Here is a 17134-nt window from a genome sequence, read left to right as displayed (position 1 = left end):
TTTGTCCATATCTTTTCCCCATTTCTTAATTGGATTGTTTGTCTTTCTGTTGTTTAGTTGTAGGATAACTTGATATTCTGAATCTTATAACCTTATCTGATATGTGGTTTCCATGTATTTTCTCCCATTTCATAGGCTGCATTTTTACCTTTCTGAAAAAATACTTTGATGTGCAAAAGTGTTTAATTTTGAGGATATCTCATTTGTTTATTTGTTCTTTGGTTGCTCATGTTTTGGGTGTAAGGTCTAGTAAACCACCTTGAATCACAAGTTCTTTAAGATATTGCCCTACATTTTCTTTTAGAGTATTGTGGACTTAGCAGTAATATTTAGGTCTTTGATCTATCTCAGGTGAATTTTTGTATAGGGTGTGAGATAGGAGTCCTCTTTTATTCTTTTGGAAATGGATATCCAGTTCTCCAAACACCATTTATGGAAAAGGCTGCTCTGTCCCAGTTGCTTTGGCTTGACTGCCTCATCAAAGAATCATTGTCCATAGATGCAAGGGTCCATTTCTGAACACTCAATTCAATTTCATTAGTCAATACATCTATCCTTATGCCATGACCATGCTATTTTGAGCACTGTAGCCTTGTAATATGCTTCAGTCAGGTAGTGTGAGACTTCCCACTTTGTTCCTCTTCCTTAAGATATTTTTGGCTATTCAAGGCACCTTTCCCTTCCAAATAAATTTGGTTATTGTTTTTTTCTATTTCTGCAAAATAAGTTGTTGGGATTTTAATTGGTATTGTATTGACTCAATAGATCAGTTTAGGTAGAATTGACATTTACTTAAATTTCATCTTCCAATCCATGAACACAGTAAGTTCTTCCATTTTTTTAGGTCCTGCTCAATTTCTTTTAGCAGTTTCTTGTAGCTTTATTTGTATAGGTCTTGTGTGGCCTTCATTAAGTTTATTCATAAATACCTGATTCTGATGGTTTCCATTGTAAATGGAATTTTTCCTTGAGTTCTTTCTCTTGTTGCACATTACTTGTATATAAGAACACTATAGATTTTTGTGTATTGATTTTTAGCCTGTCATTTTGCTGTATTCATTGATTAGTTCTAAAAGCTTTACTGTGGATTTTTCTGGGTTTTCTAAATATGGAAACATGTCATCTGCAAAGAGTAAAAGTTTTACTTCTTTCTTTCCTATTTGGATATCTTTTATTTCTTTTTCTTATCTACTTGCTCTAGATAGAACTTCTAGCACAATGTTGAATAACAGTGGTAACAGTGCGCATCCCAGGCTTGTTCCTGATCTTATAGGGAAAGCTTTCAGTCTTTCTTCATTGAGTATCATGGTATCTGTGGGTTTATCATACATTGCCTTTATCATATTGAGGAAGTTCCCTTCTATTCCTATACTTTGAAGTATTTTCATCAAGTAAGGATGTTGAATTTTGCCAAATGCCTTTTCTGTTCCATTGAGATTATCATGTGATCCTTCTGCCTTGATTTATTGATGTGGTATATTACATTAATTGATTTTCTTGTGTTGAACCAGCCTTGCATACCTGGAATAAACCTCAACTGGTAGTAGTGTATAATTCTTTTATTGTGCTGCTGGGTTCAATTTGTGAGATTTTTTTGAGGATTTTTGCATCTGTATTCATTAAAGAGACTGGTCTATAATTTTCTTTTTTGGTTGTTTCTTTGTCTGATTTTGGTATTAGGGTGATGTTGGCTCCATAGAATGAGTTGGGTATCTTTCACTCCTCTTCATTTTTTTGAAGATTTTAAGCAGGATTGGCACTAATTCTTTATTGAATGCTTGTGAAGCCACCTGGTCCTGGACTTTTCTCTTTTGGGAGCTTTTTGTTGACTGACTTAATCTCTTTACTTGTGAATGGTTTGTTCAAGTCATCTGTTTTTTTTTTTTAAGTCAATATTCATTGTTTATGCTTTTCTAGGAAGTTGTCCATTTCATCTAAGCTGTCTAGTTTATCAGCATATAATTGCTGTGTTGATTTGAATGTATTATGTCCCCCAGAAAAAGCCATATTCTTTGATGCAATCTTGTGGGGCAGATGTTTTAGTGCTGATTAGATTGGAGTACTTTGAGTGTTTCCATGGAGATGTGACCCACCCAACTGTAGGGGAGAACTCTGATGAGATAATTTCCATGGAGGTGTGGCCCCACCCATTCAGCATGAGCCTTGAATTTGGAGCAGTATATAAGCTCAGGCAGAAGGAGAAAGCTTGCTACAGCCAAGAGGGACACTTTGAAGAATGCACTGAAACTGAGAGAGGAGTTTCAGCTTACAGAGACATTTTGGAGATGGCCTTTGAAAGCAGACTTTCACTCCAGAGAAGCTGAGAGAGAACAAATGCCCCAAGAGCAACTAAGTGACATTTTTGAGGAGCTGCTCTTACAGTTATAACACTAAATGTTAATTGATTGAATGCCCCAATAAAAAGACACAGACTGGAAAAATGGATTAAAAACCAAGACCCATCTATGTGTTGTCTTCAAGAAATTCACTTTAGACACACGGACAAAAATAGGTTGAAAGTGAAAGATTGGAAAAATAAATTTCATGCAAATGTAAATGGTAAAATGCCACTTCTTGAGTAAGCCTTTCCTAAACTTTCTCACAATCTTAAACCATTTATATGCCCTAACTCTCCTAATGAGACAGTGAAGATCTCTAAAAGAAGGCTACATCCTGAGACCATTTGAGACTTCTAAATTGATTAAAACAATGTCATATATACTGAGAAGGAGCTTAGTAAGGGAAAATAATGGCACCCTAAATACTCATGCCATAGACACATGCAGACTTATTTTGTAACCTTGTGTTTAGTCCTATGGGACATCCATCTCTGGAATAGATGAAAACACACAAAGGAGGCACCCAGGATCTGGAAATCATATTGTTTCTGCTGTGTTCTTCTGAGGGAAGGAAAACTAATTAATATTAATGGCAATTTTTTATTAGAGAAGTTGTGGATTTGCAAATATTCATGCATAAAAGACAGGATTCCCATATACTACCCCACCACCAATACCTTGCTTTAGTGTGAAACAAGTTTTTCCAATTGATGACACATATTTATGATTGTGTTAGTAAATAAAGTCCATGGTTTAACTTAAGGTTCACTGTTTGCATTTATACTAACAGAATAAAAATTTTAAAAAATTCCAAGGAAATACACTACTCAACCAGTGAACACTATATTATCAGAGGTTTTTTTGATTAATTGGCTATACTATGTCAAGCACTGTATATGATCTGGGGAAGCAGAAATGAATGAGATGAAGTTGTTTCCATCCAAGCACTCTGCCTTGAGTGACCTGGAAAGTAAAATGGCTGGTTGTGTTGACCAGGTGCCTTGCCTCTAGAGTCTCATTCCCCAGATATGTACCTGACTTTATCCATTTCTAGCCATGACTCTGTAAAATTAGATTAAAAGGCTGGGCTCTTTCCTCATCTACAAAATACTGTTAAAGTGCATTCCTCTTACTTGGGGTGCTTATGCAGCTTATGCAGATGAAATGAAACAAGTTATATAGATCACATGGCTCAGAGCCTGGTACTAGGAAGTCCTTAATATTGTTCATGATACCATCATTACTGCCATCCCCCTCCTCTTCCTCACCAAATTCATGATCATTTTTGAGTACATATGGTCCTGATTAGAGAAACCCATTTCCTGTTATAGTGTTGCAGTGCCTATGGAAGATAGGACCAGTTATGGAGCTAAGCAAAATTCTGGATAAGACTTCTGAAATCCTCACTAGACCCAAGAAGCTAAACACCTTAAACCTCAGAGATGAGACATTGTGAATGAGTGTGAACCCACATGTCTATCTCAATGGTTACAATTCTACTAAAGATGAGGAAACAGTATTCCCAACAGTGAAACCTTAATCTGATATCTCCCATGACACTCACTTAGATGAATCTCACACCTACTGGGGCATGATTGATGAATGTGTGTGTGCATGCATGTGTGTGTGTGTGTGTGATGCAACTACTCTGCTCAGTGAGAGAAAAGTGTGAGGCTCAGTACTCAGGACTGGAAGAGTACAGACATAGGCATGGGACTTCTGAGGCAGATGATTATTCTGGGAGGAGAGAACCATTGAGCCAACTTAAACAGGATTATCAATCTCTAATGTTCTAAAATGCAGGTCTGTTTTTTATTGTTAATGGCCTTAGAGCTCAATTCACAGAGCAGACAATTAGCCTAATTGGACCATGTATCCCCATCTCTAAGGACTTGTTGATATTAATGGAATAGGCATAGAAGAAATGTAAATATCCTCAATGGATCTAGGAGGAAGCTGGCATGTACTTCTCAGACATGATTTCCATGCAGCAGGGTATTAATATAAAATTTAGACTCTAAATTTAGGAATCAATCTATGACTTTTATATCTGAAAATGCACTGAAATTTTCAAGTAATTTAAGGAGATTTAGGATTTCCAGAGCACCCATGAGATACTATGCACATTTTGTATTTAACATTTTGTATTTAATATTTTCCTTTCTCTATATTTTTTATAAGGTTTGGTGTTTTATACATTGAGATTTATAATATTACAAATGTGGATGACCATCTAGTTCTACTCTTTCTTTCCTATTGATATATGCTGTCACATAAAATATTTGAATTTCATTTACTTGATAACTTTATATTTTACTGTAACATTATAGGGCAATACAAGGCTGCAAACAAGGTGTCAGCCAAGATTACAGTCATATCAATACTGGAGCAGTTGATGATATTCTTCCATTCTCACTCATATGACTCTTGTCATAATTCAGTTTCTTGCAGGCTACTGGGCTGAGGATTTTTGAGTTTACTTCCCACTGGGTCTCTGGGGAGGGGGGATCTCACAACATGGCAGTGGGCTTCCATCTGTGCATGCAAGCAAGAAAGCAATGGAATGGAAGCAATATGAAATTCAGATACATGTATTCTTTTAGAACTGCAATCTCAGAAGAAACATCCCATGTGTTTGGCCATATTGTAATCATTGGAGGGAGTCACTTAGATTCTATCCACATTCAATGGAAGAGATTTAAGAAAGGGCATTAATGAATTATTGATTAGACAAAAATTTAAATATGTATCCCAATTAGAATGATATGAAAAAAAGGATACCATTTATGAGGGTGTTGAGAAAAGTGGGAAAGTAATATTTTAGAGAACAAAAACTTAATGGCACTTGTGTGCAGATGGATTAAAGGTGGAGATGCTGTTTACTGAAACAATTTAGAATGCTGGTGCTATAGTGATTAGAAGGCATCACATTTTAGTTCCCGCCAAAGCTTAGTGTAGAGAATTGCCTTGCATATGGAAAACAAAGGTTGTTGTATGCATGTGGTTTTATTTTTCTCACTGCAAAAGTAAATTCCTTTCAATGGGTTGGCTTTACAATAGGAATTTAATGGATCAGAAGGCCAGAAGGCATGCTTCCCCTTGGGTCAGTTTTCTTGCTTGCTAGCAAGAATTGTTTTTCCTTGGCTATTGCATCAAAGGAAAATGTATTCTCCTTTCTCCTCTCCTATGGATTCACTTGACTCTCAGCTTCTGACTGATCCCCTGGGGTTTCATCTCCATCTGAATCTAACTCTTATAAGCACTCTAGTAATCTGGATTTAAATCCAACCTGAATCAGTATGGCCATACATTAACTAAAGGTGCATATTGAGATTTTATTGACAATAGGTCTACCAGAATATGGACTAAACAAAAATGTGGCAAAACCGTTGTACAGAATTCAACCCAATAAACACAGAAAAAGAGAAATGTGCTTTTTTATTTTCTCATTTCCCACTCACATGATGTATATCCATGAAGAAATAAATTGAGAACAAAATCCAATTGAGGAATTTCAATCCACAATTTTTGAGCCATCTGTTATTCATAACACTTATCAAGAAACATCAATCATTCTATATCTATTATTCTTGCACATATTAGATGATGTATAACACATCCCTCTGAATGATCCTAATACTACAAGAAACAAAGCCATATATTTCAAATCACAGCAATTCTTAGATTTTTATATAAAAATCCAGAGGCACAAGGAGGAAAAATGCTGAGGTCAATGATGGTTTTTTTCACTATTTCTTGTAAGATAATGGATAACTTATTCATTTTAGAGTAGATATGGGATACATTTCAGCTCTCAATGTGCAAGATTTTGACTAGAGAAACAAACTGTTTTCAGCTCCTGCTTTGTACTGTAATTGTTGTAATTGTATAAGTATTATATTATAATGTGTTGTCAGCTATCCAGTTTAAAACATAATATAAGATTAAATAATTTATTTGTTTATAAATGATCCTTAGAATAGGTGACCCAATGAATATATCTTTATTTGATTGGTATTAATGATTCTAAATTATTGAAAATCCCAAACTGATGTCAGATAATCTAAATATGACTACAAATGAAGAAATAAAGCACTTGAAAGCTAAATAACATGTCCTAGCCCCAGGTATGCTACCACACTCCAAAAGATGTGTGGCAGGAGCCATGATCTTATATGAGACATGAGAAAATTAAAACATGAGAGTTATGAAAAATCCTTTGACCAAAGACCTATACTTTAGTTTCCAGATGTTTGGTTTTCTGTGCTTTCTTATCCACAAACCTACAAGGAAATCATAATTATTGAGGTAGGGATGTTCCCTTGAGGGTCCTCCTCAGGGCTCTCTTGATGTCCTTGTTCCTCAGGCTGTAGATGAAGGGGTTCAGCATGGGGATGACAAGGGTGTACATCACTGAGACAACTGCACTCCTTCTGGGTGAATGTGAGTAAGCTGAGCTCAGGTACACTCCCATGCCTGTTCCATAATATAAGCAAACAACAGACAGGTGAGAGCCACAGGTGGTAAAGATTTTATACTTTCCTGCTGAAGACGGGACTCTCAGAATGGAGGAAACAATTTTAGTATAGGAGTAAATGATCAGTGAGACTGGAATTCCACCAAAGATGGCAACAATAAAATATATTAAAATGTTACTGGAGGAATTGTCCCTACAGGCAAGTTTGAGGAGTTGAAGAGGGTCACAGAAGAAATGAGGAATCTCCAGTTCTGAACAGAATATTAGCTGTGATACCATTAAGAAGTGCAGCTGGGAGTCCAAAAGGCTGATGATAAAAGACAGTAGAACCAGCAGACCACACAGCTGGGGGTTCATGATAACCTGATAGTGTAGGGGGTGACAGATTGCCACAAACCTATCATAGGCCATCACAGTCAGAACCAGACTGTCCAAACATGCAAAAATACTATAAAAGGACAACTGAATCAGGCAGCCTGTGTAGGAGATGATTCCTTGATGAGAGTGAATATCCATAAGCATCTTTGGGATGGTGGTAGATGTGAAACCGATGTCAGCCAAGGACAGGTTGAAGAGGAAGAAGTACATGGGGGTGTGGAGGTGGGAGTCAGAGCTGATGGTCATCATGATAAGTAGGTTCCCCAGAATGGTGACCAGGTACATAGACAAAAATAGCCCAAAAATGAAGGGTTGTAATTCCAGGTCAGCAGAGAGCCCTAAGAGCAGGAATTCTGAGACATCGGTTAAATTCTGTGATTCCGTGAAACAGAGACATATTTGGAAAAGAGATGAGAATTTTTTGAATAAGGAAATAGAATACAAACACCCATTAGTGTGTCTTTCTTCATATTCAAATATATATCAAATATTCATACTTGAACACACACCTTGGTACCTTCAGCAATAATTTTCAGTTGTTACAAACACATTCTTCTTAGAAGCCCTATTCATTTGTTTATTTGCTTTTCACCTATTTCTATATACACCACTACAGAGGGAGCAAGAAGATAGAGTTGGAAAACATCCATGGGCACAGTTAACTATTTGTTTCCTCCATTGAAGAAATATCAGTGAAAAGAAATATTCTTTTGCTTTAAGTGCAAGAATGGCATAAATAAAGGACATATGACATAGTCAAATGTATTTATTTTATTGAAATGCATTGAAATATATCTTCCTGATTTTCAACAACGTATGAATACCTTATGTAAGGTTTGAAATAAGAGTCTGATTCCATTTTTAGATGTTTGGCTCCTAATATCATTTCAGTCTCACTGTCAATGTTGCTTTCAGTGTCAAATATGGGGAAGATGGTAAGATACCCTTCTGCTCTCCACTTTGACATTAGCCAGAGGCTTAAACAAAGCAAGAAAAGTCCTAGCATGAGGACTTGGAGCCCAGTCTCTGACACTAACAATAGAAACACTAATCCAACCACCTACCTACTCCCTCAAGTCCATTTCAGACAAATTTTCGATGCCCAGTATGCTTAGATAATAACCTTTCTTTACACTCTTGGGGTGTGTGTAAGCATGTGCATGGGTGCACACATGATCAGTCTTATCATCTGAACCAAATATTGTGTGACAGACCATCTGGAGACTTCAAAATCTTCAGAAATGACTAGACTGTATGCTAAAGGCAAGAGTCTTTAATCAACTAACATATACATATTTAAAACAATTCAACCTATATTACAGTATTACTGAAAGAAATAAAGTAAAATAATATGTAGAGAGTACTCAGTACAGTGGCTCTGTATCATGGTTGATCTTTTTAAATGCTCATGGTTCTGTCAAAATATACAAAAGCCCAGGCTGAAGTCTAGGATGAATAAAATCAGAAGCTCTATGTTGGAGGCCATTGATGATTCTAATTTCTTCTACATTTAAGAGACATTTCCCTAGAAACCTGTCTAGAGCCTAGTAAATGCTCCATTAATTTTACCCATTATTATTATCATTATTACCCAAGTACCATATCAAAAATTAAAATCTTTAAAAATATTTGATCCAAAAGTTATACAGATTTACCAATTATTATTATCATTATTACCCAAGTACCATATTAAAAATTAAAATCTTTAAAAATATTTGATCCAAAAGTTATACAGATTTAAACTGTTGCCAATAACATTGGACTTTCCTCCTTCTCCTTCAGTATCCCTTTTAGTTGCCTTTGTTCCTCTTAGATGGCCACTGTTATAAATGTGCTTGATACATTTACCTGGTAATGTTTCTATAATTCTAGTATTGATTTAAACATTCATAATTACTTTTTCTTGTAAATATTCCTAATATTTTAGTATACCTACCACAACCATAGCATTCTTGTTTACTAAAACATTGTGTTTTGCGTCTCTCTGTGCAGTGCCCCTAGTTAAAATCTATCTTAACTGATACATGGTATTACCTGGAAGAAGATCACCACTTTATTTGTCAATTTCTTATTTCAACAATCCTCTCAAAATTATTCTTTTCCTCTCCATTCACAGAATTAAGAATTTATATAGCATAAATGTATGAAGCATACTTGTATGAGTACTAATAATCTATGCATGTTCAATTTTACTATTAATTGCCATTTATTTCATAATAAAAAATCAAATATTATTAACCACTTGCTCTTATTGTTAAGCTCTAGAATCAAAAATATAGCTGATATTGTTTTTGTGATAAACATGTTGTCATCACTCCACATGAAATTTTCATATTGTTTAAGAGATATTTGTACTATCAACCTCCAAACTGTGATAAAAAATTAAGTACAAACCCTGGAAAACCCAATGGTGCAATGCATTTATTGTTTAAAAAGCTCTTTTAAACCTTAGCTCATTTGAATGATTTATAAATGTACCCACTCCCTGTCAAGAGGAGAAATCTTTTTTTTGATTTTGATTCTGCTTGCTCACTGGTGCCAAAGCATGTTTAAAGGAAAAAAAAAAACACTCTTTCATCTGTGGTAGAGGGAACATATCCCAAATACTGTAGTCAGAGGACCATATATGTGTCCCATATTTTTCATCCCCTGGAAATGTTGGCACTTCATAAATATCCTGCCAAGTTTTGTAATATTAGATGTTATGACTATTTGAGATCAGATTTATTAACAAGAGATATTTAACTGCTTTTATCAAGTGTATATCAGAGAGGTTAAAACCTATCTTATCTCCAGAAATTGGAGTATGGAATGAATGGAAATCCTGAAATTTGTCTCAGACCACACAATAAGATGTCATTTCTCCTTGTCCTTCTCAATTAAGTCTTATTGCTTTAGTTTTATGAAAAACTGCCAAATTTTTAAATAAGATAATATTGGAGAGACTATTAATAAGTTTCACACAAAAAATCATAACAAAGAACATTAAAGCATTATATGTTTCTTGTTTCCCATCCTACTGCATCTGTCTAGAAGGAGTTTAAGAACAGGTAGGAAACCACCCATTCTATGGGATCCTTAATACATGCACATTTTCTCTGTGAACTAAAGTAATGTAATTAAAATATAACAGAGATAATTTTTTGTTTACCTTTTACACCATACACTCTCTAGGCTCTGGGGATTCAGATGAATGGGACTAATTTCCCTCCAACAACTCCTACTTGGAGAGACAACAAAAATGAAATTGCAGGTTGGATTAACAGGGGGGAATACTCTCCAGGTGTCTGTGTCTGGAGTTTCACTACCCAGAATCAAACTTGATTTCACCCATTCTATACTGGCACTTGTTAGAAATTAAATTACAATGACATGCTTAGTTCCTCTTTTGTAACACAGCAATAATGTTTGCTCATTTTGGGAGGGGATGATTATGCAAATGAAATGAGAGAAGCTATTTAAACAACTGAGCTAAGAAACTCATACTAGGAAGACCTCAATTAAGCTTTGTGATTTTTTGGTTTCTGTTATCATACTTGTAATCATTATCATAATCCTCACCTTTGGGATAATTTTGGAGTGCTTATTGGACAGTATAAATTGACCTATATCTGTTTTTGGTGGGAGATATTTCAAAGGATACTAGATCCACTGTTGGAGATAACAAGAACTAGAGATGACTAATGAAATCCCTCCTAGAATCAAGAATATAAAGCCCATTAGTCTCTTAAATGAAACTTTTATTTCAGAGCCCAAGCATTGTGTATCTCTTCTGTTTTCTTCTAATGATGAGAACAATATGTACTCCCATATACCTTACTATATCCAATAGCTAATATGAAACTTACTGGACTGAGCTGTGTTTCTCCTGGGGCATGACCAGTGACTGTGGATCCATTGTCATTTCTTGGCCAGTGGACTGATGAAAGTTGTGACTCTGTACAATGGCCTGGAATGAAGACATGGTCAGGCATGAGACTCCTTATGAAGACAATGACTCAGATAAGCCTGCTTGACTGGGACACACAATCTGAAGAACTATAGGACATAGCTTGAAATTTTATGTTGTTTGATGTTGACAGCTCATTTCTAACAGATCATAATTAGACAAATTGGGCCATGTCTCCAAATCTCTGAGGACTTGTTAATGTCCTCATGATGAATGTAAAAGGATGGGGGAGAAAAGTGAATTTTCTTCATAGGGTTTGGGCCCATCCTCAATTATACAGAATCTCTGTTGTCTCCCTGCATTCCATCTTCCAATTTAGGGGAATTTTAACATGAAATACAGCCTAATTTTTCCAATATAAAGAATGAATATATTAATTTTAATTAATTCTATTACATCATTAAGTAATATATAAATACTTCCATCAGCTACCAAAATTTTTTCATCATTCCAAAAAGAAACTTTCTAACCAAATAAGCATTAACCCACATTCCCCACCCTTATCTCTGGCTCTGGAACTTGTATCCTGGACTCTAAATATGACTTTGTATATTCTAATTATTTTATGTTAGTGAACTTATTCAATATTTGTCAATGGCTTTTTGTGCAAAACAAGTTGTATTCAAGGTTCATCCATGGTGAAGCACATATTAGAACATTATTACTTATTCACTTTAATGATATTAAATTGTATGTAGAGATAACATTTTGTTTATCCACTCATTTGTTAATACACATTTGGGTTCTGTGATGGTGTGCCGGTTTGAATGTATTATGTCCCCCAGAAAAAGCCATATTCTTTGATGCAGTCTTGTGGGGCAGACATAATAGTGGGGATTAAGTTGGAATGTTTGGATTAGGTTGTTTGCATGGAGATGCGCCCCACCCAACTGTAGACCATAACTGATGGGATATTTCCTTGGAGGCGTGGCCCCACCCATTCAGGGTGGGCCTTGATCAGTGGAGCCATATAAACATGCTGACTCAAAGAAAAGGAACTCAGTGCAGCTGTGAGTGATGTTTTGAAGAGGAGCAAGCTTGCTAGAGAGAAATGTCCTGGGAGAAAGTCATTTTGAAACCAAAACTTTGGAGCAGATGCCAGCCACATGCCTTCCCAGCTAACAGAGGTTTTCTGGACACCATTGGCCATCCTCCAGTGAAGGTACCCAATTACTGATGTGTTACCTTGGACACTTTATGGCCTTAAGACTGTAACTGTGTAGCCAAATAAACCCCCTTTTTATAAAAGCCAATCCATCTCTGGTGTTTTGCATTCTGCAGCATTAGCAAACTAGAACAGATGGTAAGTTCATTTGTGAACTATGTCAGGTTACTGTGTCCAGTTGTTTGGTCAAACAAGTACTGGCCTGATTTTTACTGTGAGGATATTATGTGGACTTAAATCATCAGTAAGTTGATTGGATCTTTAGCTAATTACATCAATAATCAACTGATGAGGTTGCCTTCAACCATGAGGGACATCTTATCCAATCATTTGAAGGCTTCTTCAGCTACTCAGCTTCTCCTGGGGAATTCATGGAAACCTGTCACTAGAGTTCCCACCTTGCAACCTGTTCTATGGAATTTGGACTTGCTCATCCCCAGTTGTGAGAGAGACAATTCTTTAAAAAATCTCGTATATATATTTGTATCTATTATATATATTATAATATTATGTATCTTGCTGGTTCTGTTTCCATAAAGAACCTTGACTAACACAGGGTCCTTACTCTGTTTGGCAATTGGGAATAATGCTGATATGAATATCAGTATACACAGACCTGTTAGAGTTTGTGTTTTCAATATTTTGGGATATATTCTTGGAAGTGGGATTACATATTCGTATGGTAATTATGTATTTTCTGTCTGAGGAATGACCAAACTGTTTTTCACAATAGGTCCACAATTTTACATTCCCTACAAAGCTGTATGAGGGTTCCTATTTCTCCACACCCTCTCCAACATCTGTTATTTTCTGTTTCTTTTTTTTTAACATTATCTATTCTACTGGGTGTGAAATGGTTTTGCCAATGGGATTTTGATTCACATTTCCCTAATGGCTAATGAAGTCCAGAATATATTTATGTGCTTACTCAACAATTGTATACCTTCTTTGGAGAAATGTTCTTCAAGTATTTTGTCCATTTTTAAATCAAATCATTTACCTTTTTCTTGCCATGTTGTAAGCGTTCATTATATATTGTATATATTAAACCTATATTTGACATTTTTTCCAAATATTTTCCTCCAATACTATATGTTGCCTTTTTATTTTATTGATAAATCTTTAATGCCTGTAACTTTTAGTATTGATGAAGACCATTTTAACCATTTATTTTTTGTTGTAAAGGCTTCTGGATGAAAGTCTAAGAAACCATGGTCTAACACAAGATACAGAAGATTTTTCCCTATATTTTGTTCAAGGGGTTTTATATTTTTTGTTCTTATATTTAGGGCATTGATTCATTTTGTGGTAATTTTTGTGTGTGGTGTCTTAAGTTACTGTGGGAATGGGAAATTCCAAATTCCCTAAAGCAAACAGCAAGCTGGAAACTTGGATGAAGGTTTTCAATGAATCCCTCAGGAAAAGTCTGGCTGAAGTAAAGACAGACATTCTCTTTTATGACTGTTGAAATCATCATTTCTCCTTTTAAAACTTCAACTGATTGGAGGAGATATCTCTCATTGTTGAAGACAATCTCCCATATATGTAATCAGCCATATATGAAATCAACATACTGATGATTTAATCCATGAAATGTCCTCAGAGTAACAATCAGGCCAGTGCTTGCTTGACCAAACAAAAGGGCACCATAACCTGGCCAAGTTGACACTTGAACTTAACCATCAGAGAAACTAAGTATCTTTCAAAATATTAATGGAAAAGCAAAATGTTGTTTCAGAATACAGTGGAATATCATTGAACCAAAAATGGAATGAAGTTCTGATATGTGCTTCAATGTGGACTAACCTTGAAGAAATCCTGTTTTGTGAAACGAGTGATGGAGTTATATTGTATGGCTCACCCATATGATATAATTAGAATACACAAATTAATATTCAGAAACTAGGATATAGGTTCTGTAGGCCAGGGATGGAGATGGAGAATAAGGAGTTAATGCTTATTTGATACAAAGTTTCTCTTTGGAATGATGGAAAAATTTTGGTAATTGATGGTGGTGATGGTAACACAATGTTGTAAATGTAATTAATGCCACTGAAGTTTATATTTGAAAGGGGTTAAAAGACCTATTTTAGATTGTATATATATTGGCATATTCCTTTTTAAAAAAGCATAGAATATCCAAAAAAAAAGTACACCCAAAGGTAAACAATAGACTACAGTTTTAATAGTATAGTAATTGTAATATTTTTCATCAATTTAACAAACATACCACAACAATGAAAATTTTTATTTAAAGGGAAAACTGCTTATGTGTGTTTGTAAGTGACTTTTCTTTTTGTGTGACTTTATGTAATGCTACAAGTCCTCTAATAAAAGGAAATGAAAATTACATTATGCTCTGTGAATTATGTAAGGCACATAAGGGAAAATACTGTATGGTTTCACTTTATGGAATAAGTATAAGTAGCAAAATCATATAGACAGATAATAGAATAGAGGTTACAAGGGGTTGAAAAGTGTGAAGAAGTGGAAGGTTGCTTGGTGTGTATACAGTGTTTCTAAGTTAGTTAATTTTATAATAACATTAATTTAAAAATTGATATATTCTTTTATTGTAAAAATTAATCAACATTTCATATTAAAATTCCCATAATTTGGAAGGCAGAATTGAGGGAGACAGCAAGGCTTCATATAATTGAAGAAGGGCTCTAACCCTATTAAGAAAATTCTACTTTTTCTTCCTTCTGTAAATTTCATAATGCAGACATTAACAAGTCTTCAGTGATTGGGATTACTTGGACCAACTATTCTAATTATGGCCTGTGAGAAATTACCCATCAAGGTCAGTCAACATAAGATATACAGTTGGGACTTACAGTCCATTATATTTTGAGTTACAGTCAAGCATGCTTTCTTTCTGCATGAGTCCCATGCCTGACCATGTTTTCCTTCCAGGCCAGAATGCAGAGTCTCAACACTCGTCACTCAACTGCCCAATAAGGGGCAGTGGATCCAGTCTTTTGTTGTATTCCAGGAGAAACACAGTTCAGCCCTGTGTGTTCCATAAGAGATATTGGGTGTAGTAGTGTATATGGGAATACAATATGTTCTGATTATTAGAACAAAGAAGAAGGGATAGCTAAAAGGGTGGTCTCTGAAATGCAATTTCAGTTCAGAGATTATAGACTTTATATTCTTGATTCTAGTAGAGATTTCATTATTGTCATTCCTAGTCCTTATCTTATCTATCACAGGTTTCCAGTATCCATAGAAATACCCTCTACCAGAATAGAAATTGGTCATTATAAACTGTCCCTTAAACACTCCAAAATTATCATGAAATTTAGGATTATGACAAAGAGGATGACAGCAACCAAAATAAGAAGTGTTATTGAGGGATTCCTATTGCAAGGCTCTGAGCTCAGCCTCCTAAATACCCTCTATCATTTTATCTACATAAACATTCAAATGTTATTGCTATTTTACAGATGAAAATGAGTATGTCAATTTCATTTGATTTTTAGGAATCTCTAGTGGAGAAAAAAGTGAAGCCAGGTTTAATCTGGATAGTGAGACCCCAGACAAAAACACCTGGACAGTATTCTCCCCTGGCAATACAACCTGAAATTTCATTTCTGTTGTCTCTCAAGTTAGACTTGTTGGAGAGAAATTAATAAGTCCCCTTCATCTAATTCCCCAAGGCCTATGTGGGGCATGGTGTAATAAGAAAACAAGTTAAAAAAAAACTTCATTAATTATTGGTTACACTTCTTTAATTCACTGGGCTAATAAAATATTCATTAAACTTTATTTCACTTATTCAGTGCATGGAGTCATAGGCAACCAAAAAATTTTTTAAAAATGTTAAATATTGATTATACTTCTTTATATCACTGGAGAAAGCATTTATTATGTCTCTCATACAATAGTTGGCTTCTTCCCTGTGATTTCACCTCTTCCAGGGAGATGCAGTAGGACTAGATACAGGAAAAAAATAGTGCTTTAATGTTCTTTGTTATGATGTTTGCTTGGAACCTGTTAATCTTTATTTAGTAGGCTCTCCAACATTAAATTATTTTAAATATTTGTCAAATTTTAATAAAAACTAACTGATAACATGAAATGGAGGAGGATGTGGGGAAAGTGCTCTTAGTGTGTGGTCTGAGACACATTTTAGTATTTCCAGTATTTCCATGCTCCAATATATGGAGATAAGATAAGCTTCAACCACTGTCACATACACTTGAAAAAAAGTAATTAAACATCTCTTGTGATAACATTTTAATTAAAAAATCTGCTACTCAAATAGACATAAAATCTAATACTTAAAACATGGATATTTTTGATGTGCTAAAAATTCCAGGGGATGAAAGATATGAGACTCATGTGTTGGATCTCTCACCCTATGCTAGGTATATGTCCCTTTCACCTGAGATGATTTAGTGTTATTTTTTCTTCAAATCTTATTTAGTCTCAGGGAACAAATGCAGCCAAACCATCTATTTCTCCTCTCTACAGAGAGAATGTCCTTCTGTGAATTACCCAAAAGATCCACTCTTTTAAAGGGCTTTTCATACTATATATACAGTGCTCTGTTGTATTCTATATAAGTAGTACCTCATTTTACAGCACAATTTGAAGTCTTAAAATGTAAAGCTTTCTTACACAAGGCGGGAATTTCATGTGGAGCAATCACAAAATGACATTTACAAGAATGACATCAGATATGTTTCTGATTCTATAGCTTAACAGTAAGAGCAAGTGGTCAATTATGTGTGATTTTTCTATTATGAAACAAGCAGGTGATTAAAATTGAATAATCTTAGATTATTACTACCAATGGAAATATCTTTCATGCATTTTTG

At 35.0% G+C, this 17134-nt stretch overlaps 1 protein-coding gene across 1 annotated transcript; it reads right to left on the bottom strand.

Moving 5' to 3' along the window:
- Positions 1 to 6639: 6639 nt before the first annotated feature.
- LOC119525322 (olfactory receptor 18-like) lies at positions 6640 to 7575 on the bottom strand. The gene has a single exon (XM_037824003.1). The coding sequence runs from the start codon at positions 7477 to 7479 to the stop codon at positions 6640 to 6642; it is 840 nt and encodes a 279-aa protein (XP_037679931.1). The 5' UTR covers positions 7480 to 7575.
- Between the last annotated feature and the right edge of the window lie 9559 nt (positions 7576 to 17134).

The sequence above is a fragment of the Choloepus didactylus genome (assembly GCF_015220235.1).
Source record: "Choloepus didactylus isolate mChoDid1 chromosome 25 unlocalized genomic scaffold, mChoDid1.pri SUPER_25_unloc1, whole genome shotgun sequence".
NCBI lineage: Eukaryota > Metazoa > Chordata > Mammalia > Pilosa > Megalonychidae > Choloepus > Choloepus didactylus.
This window is presented reverse-complemented; position numbering and strand designations above follow the sequence as displayed.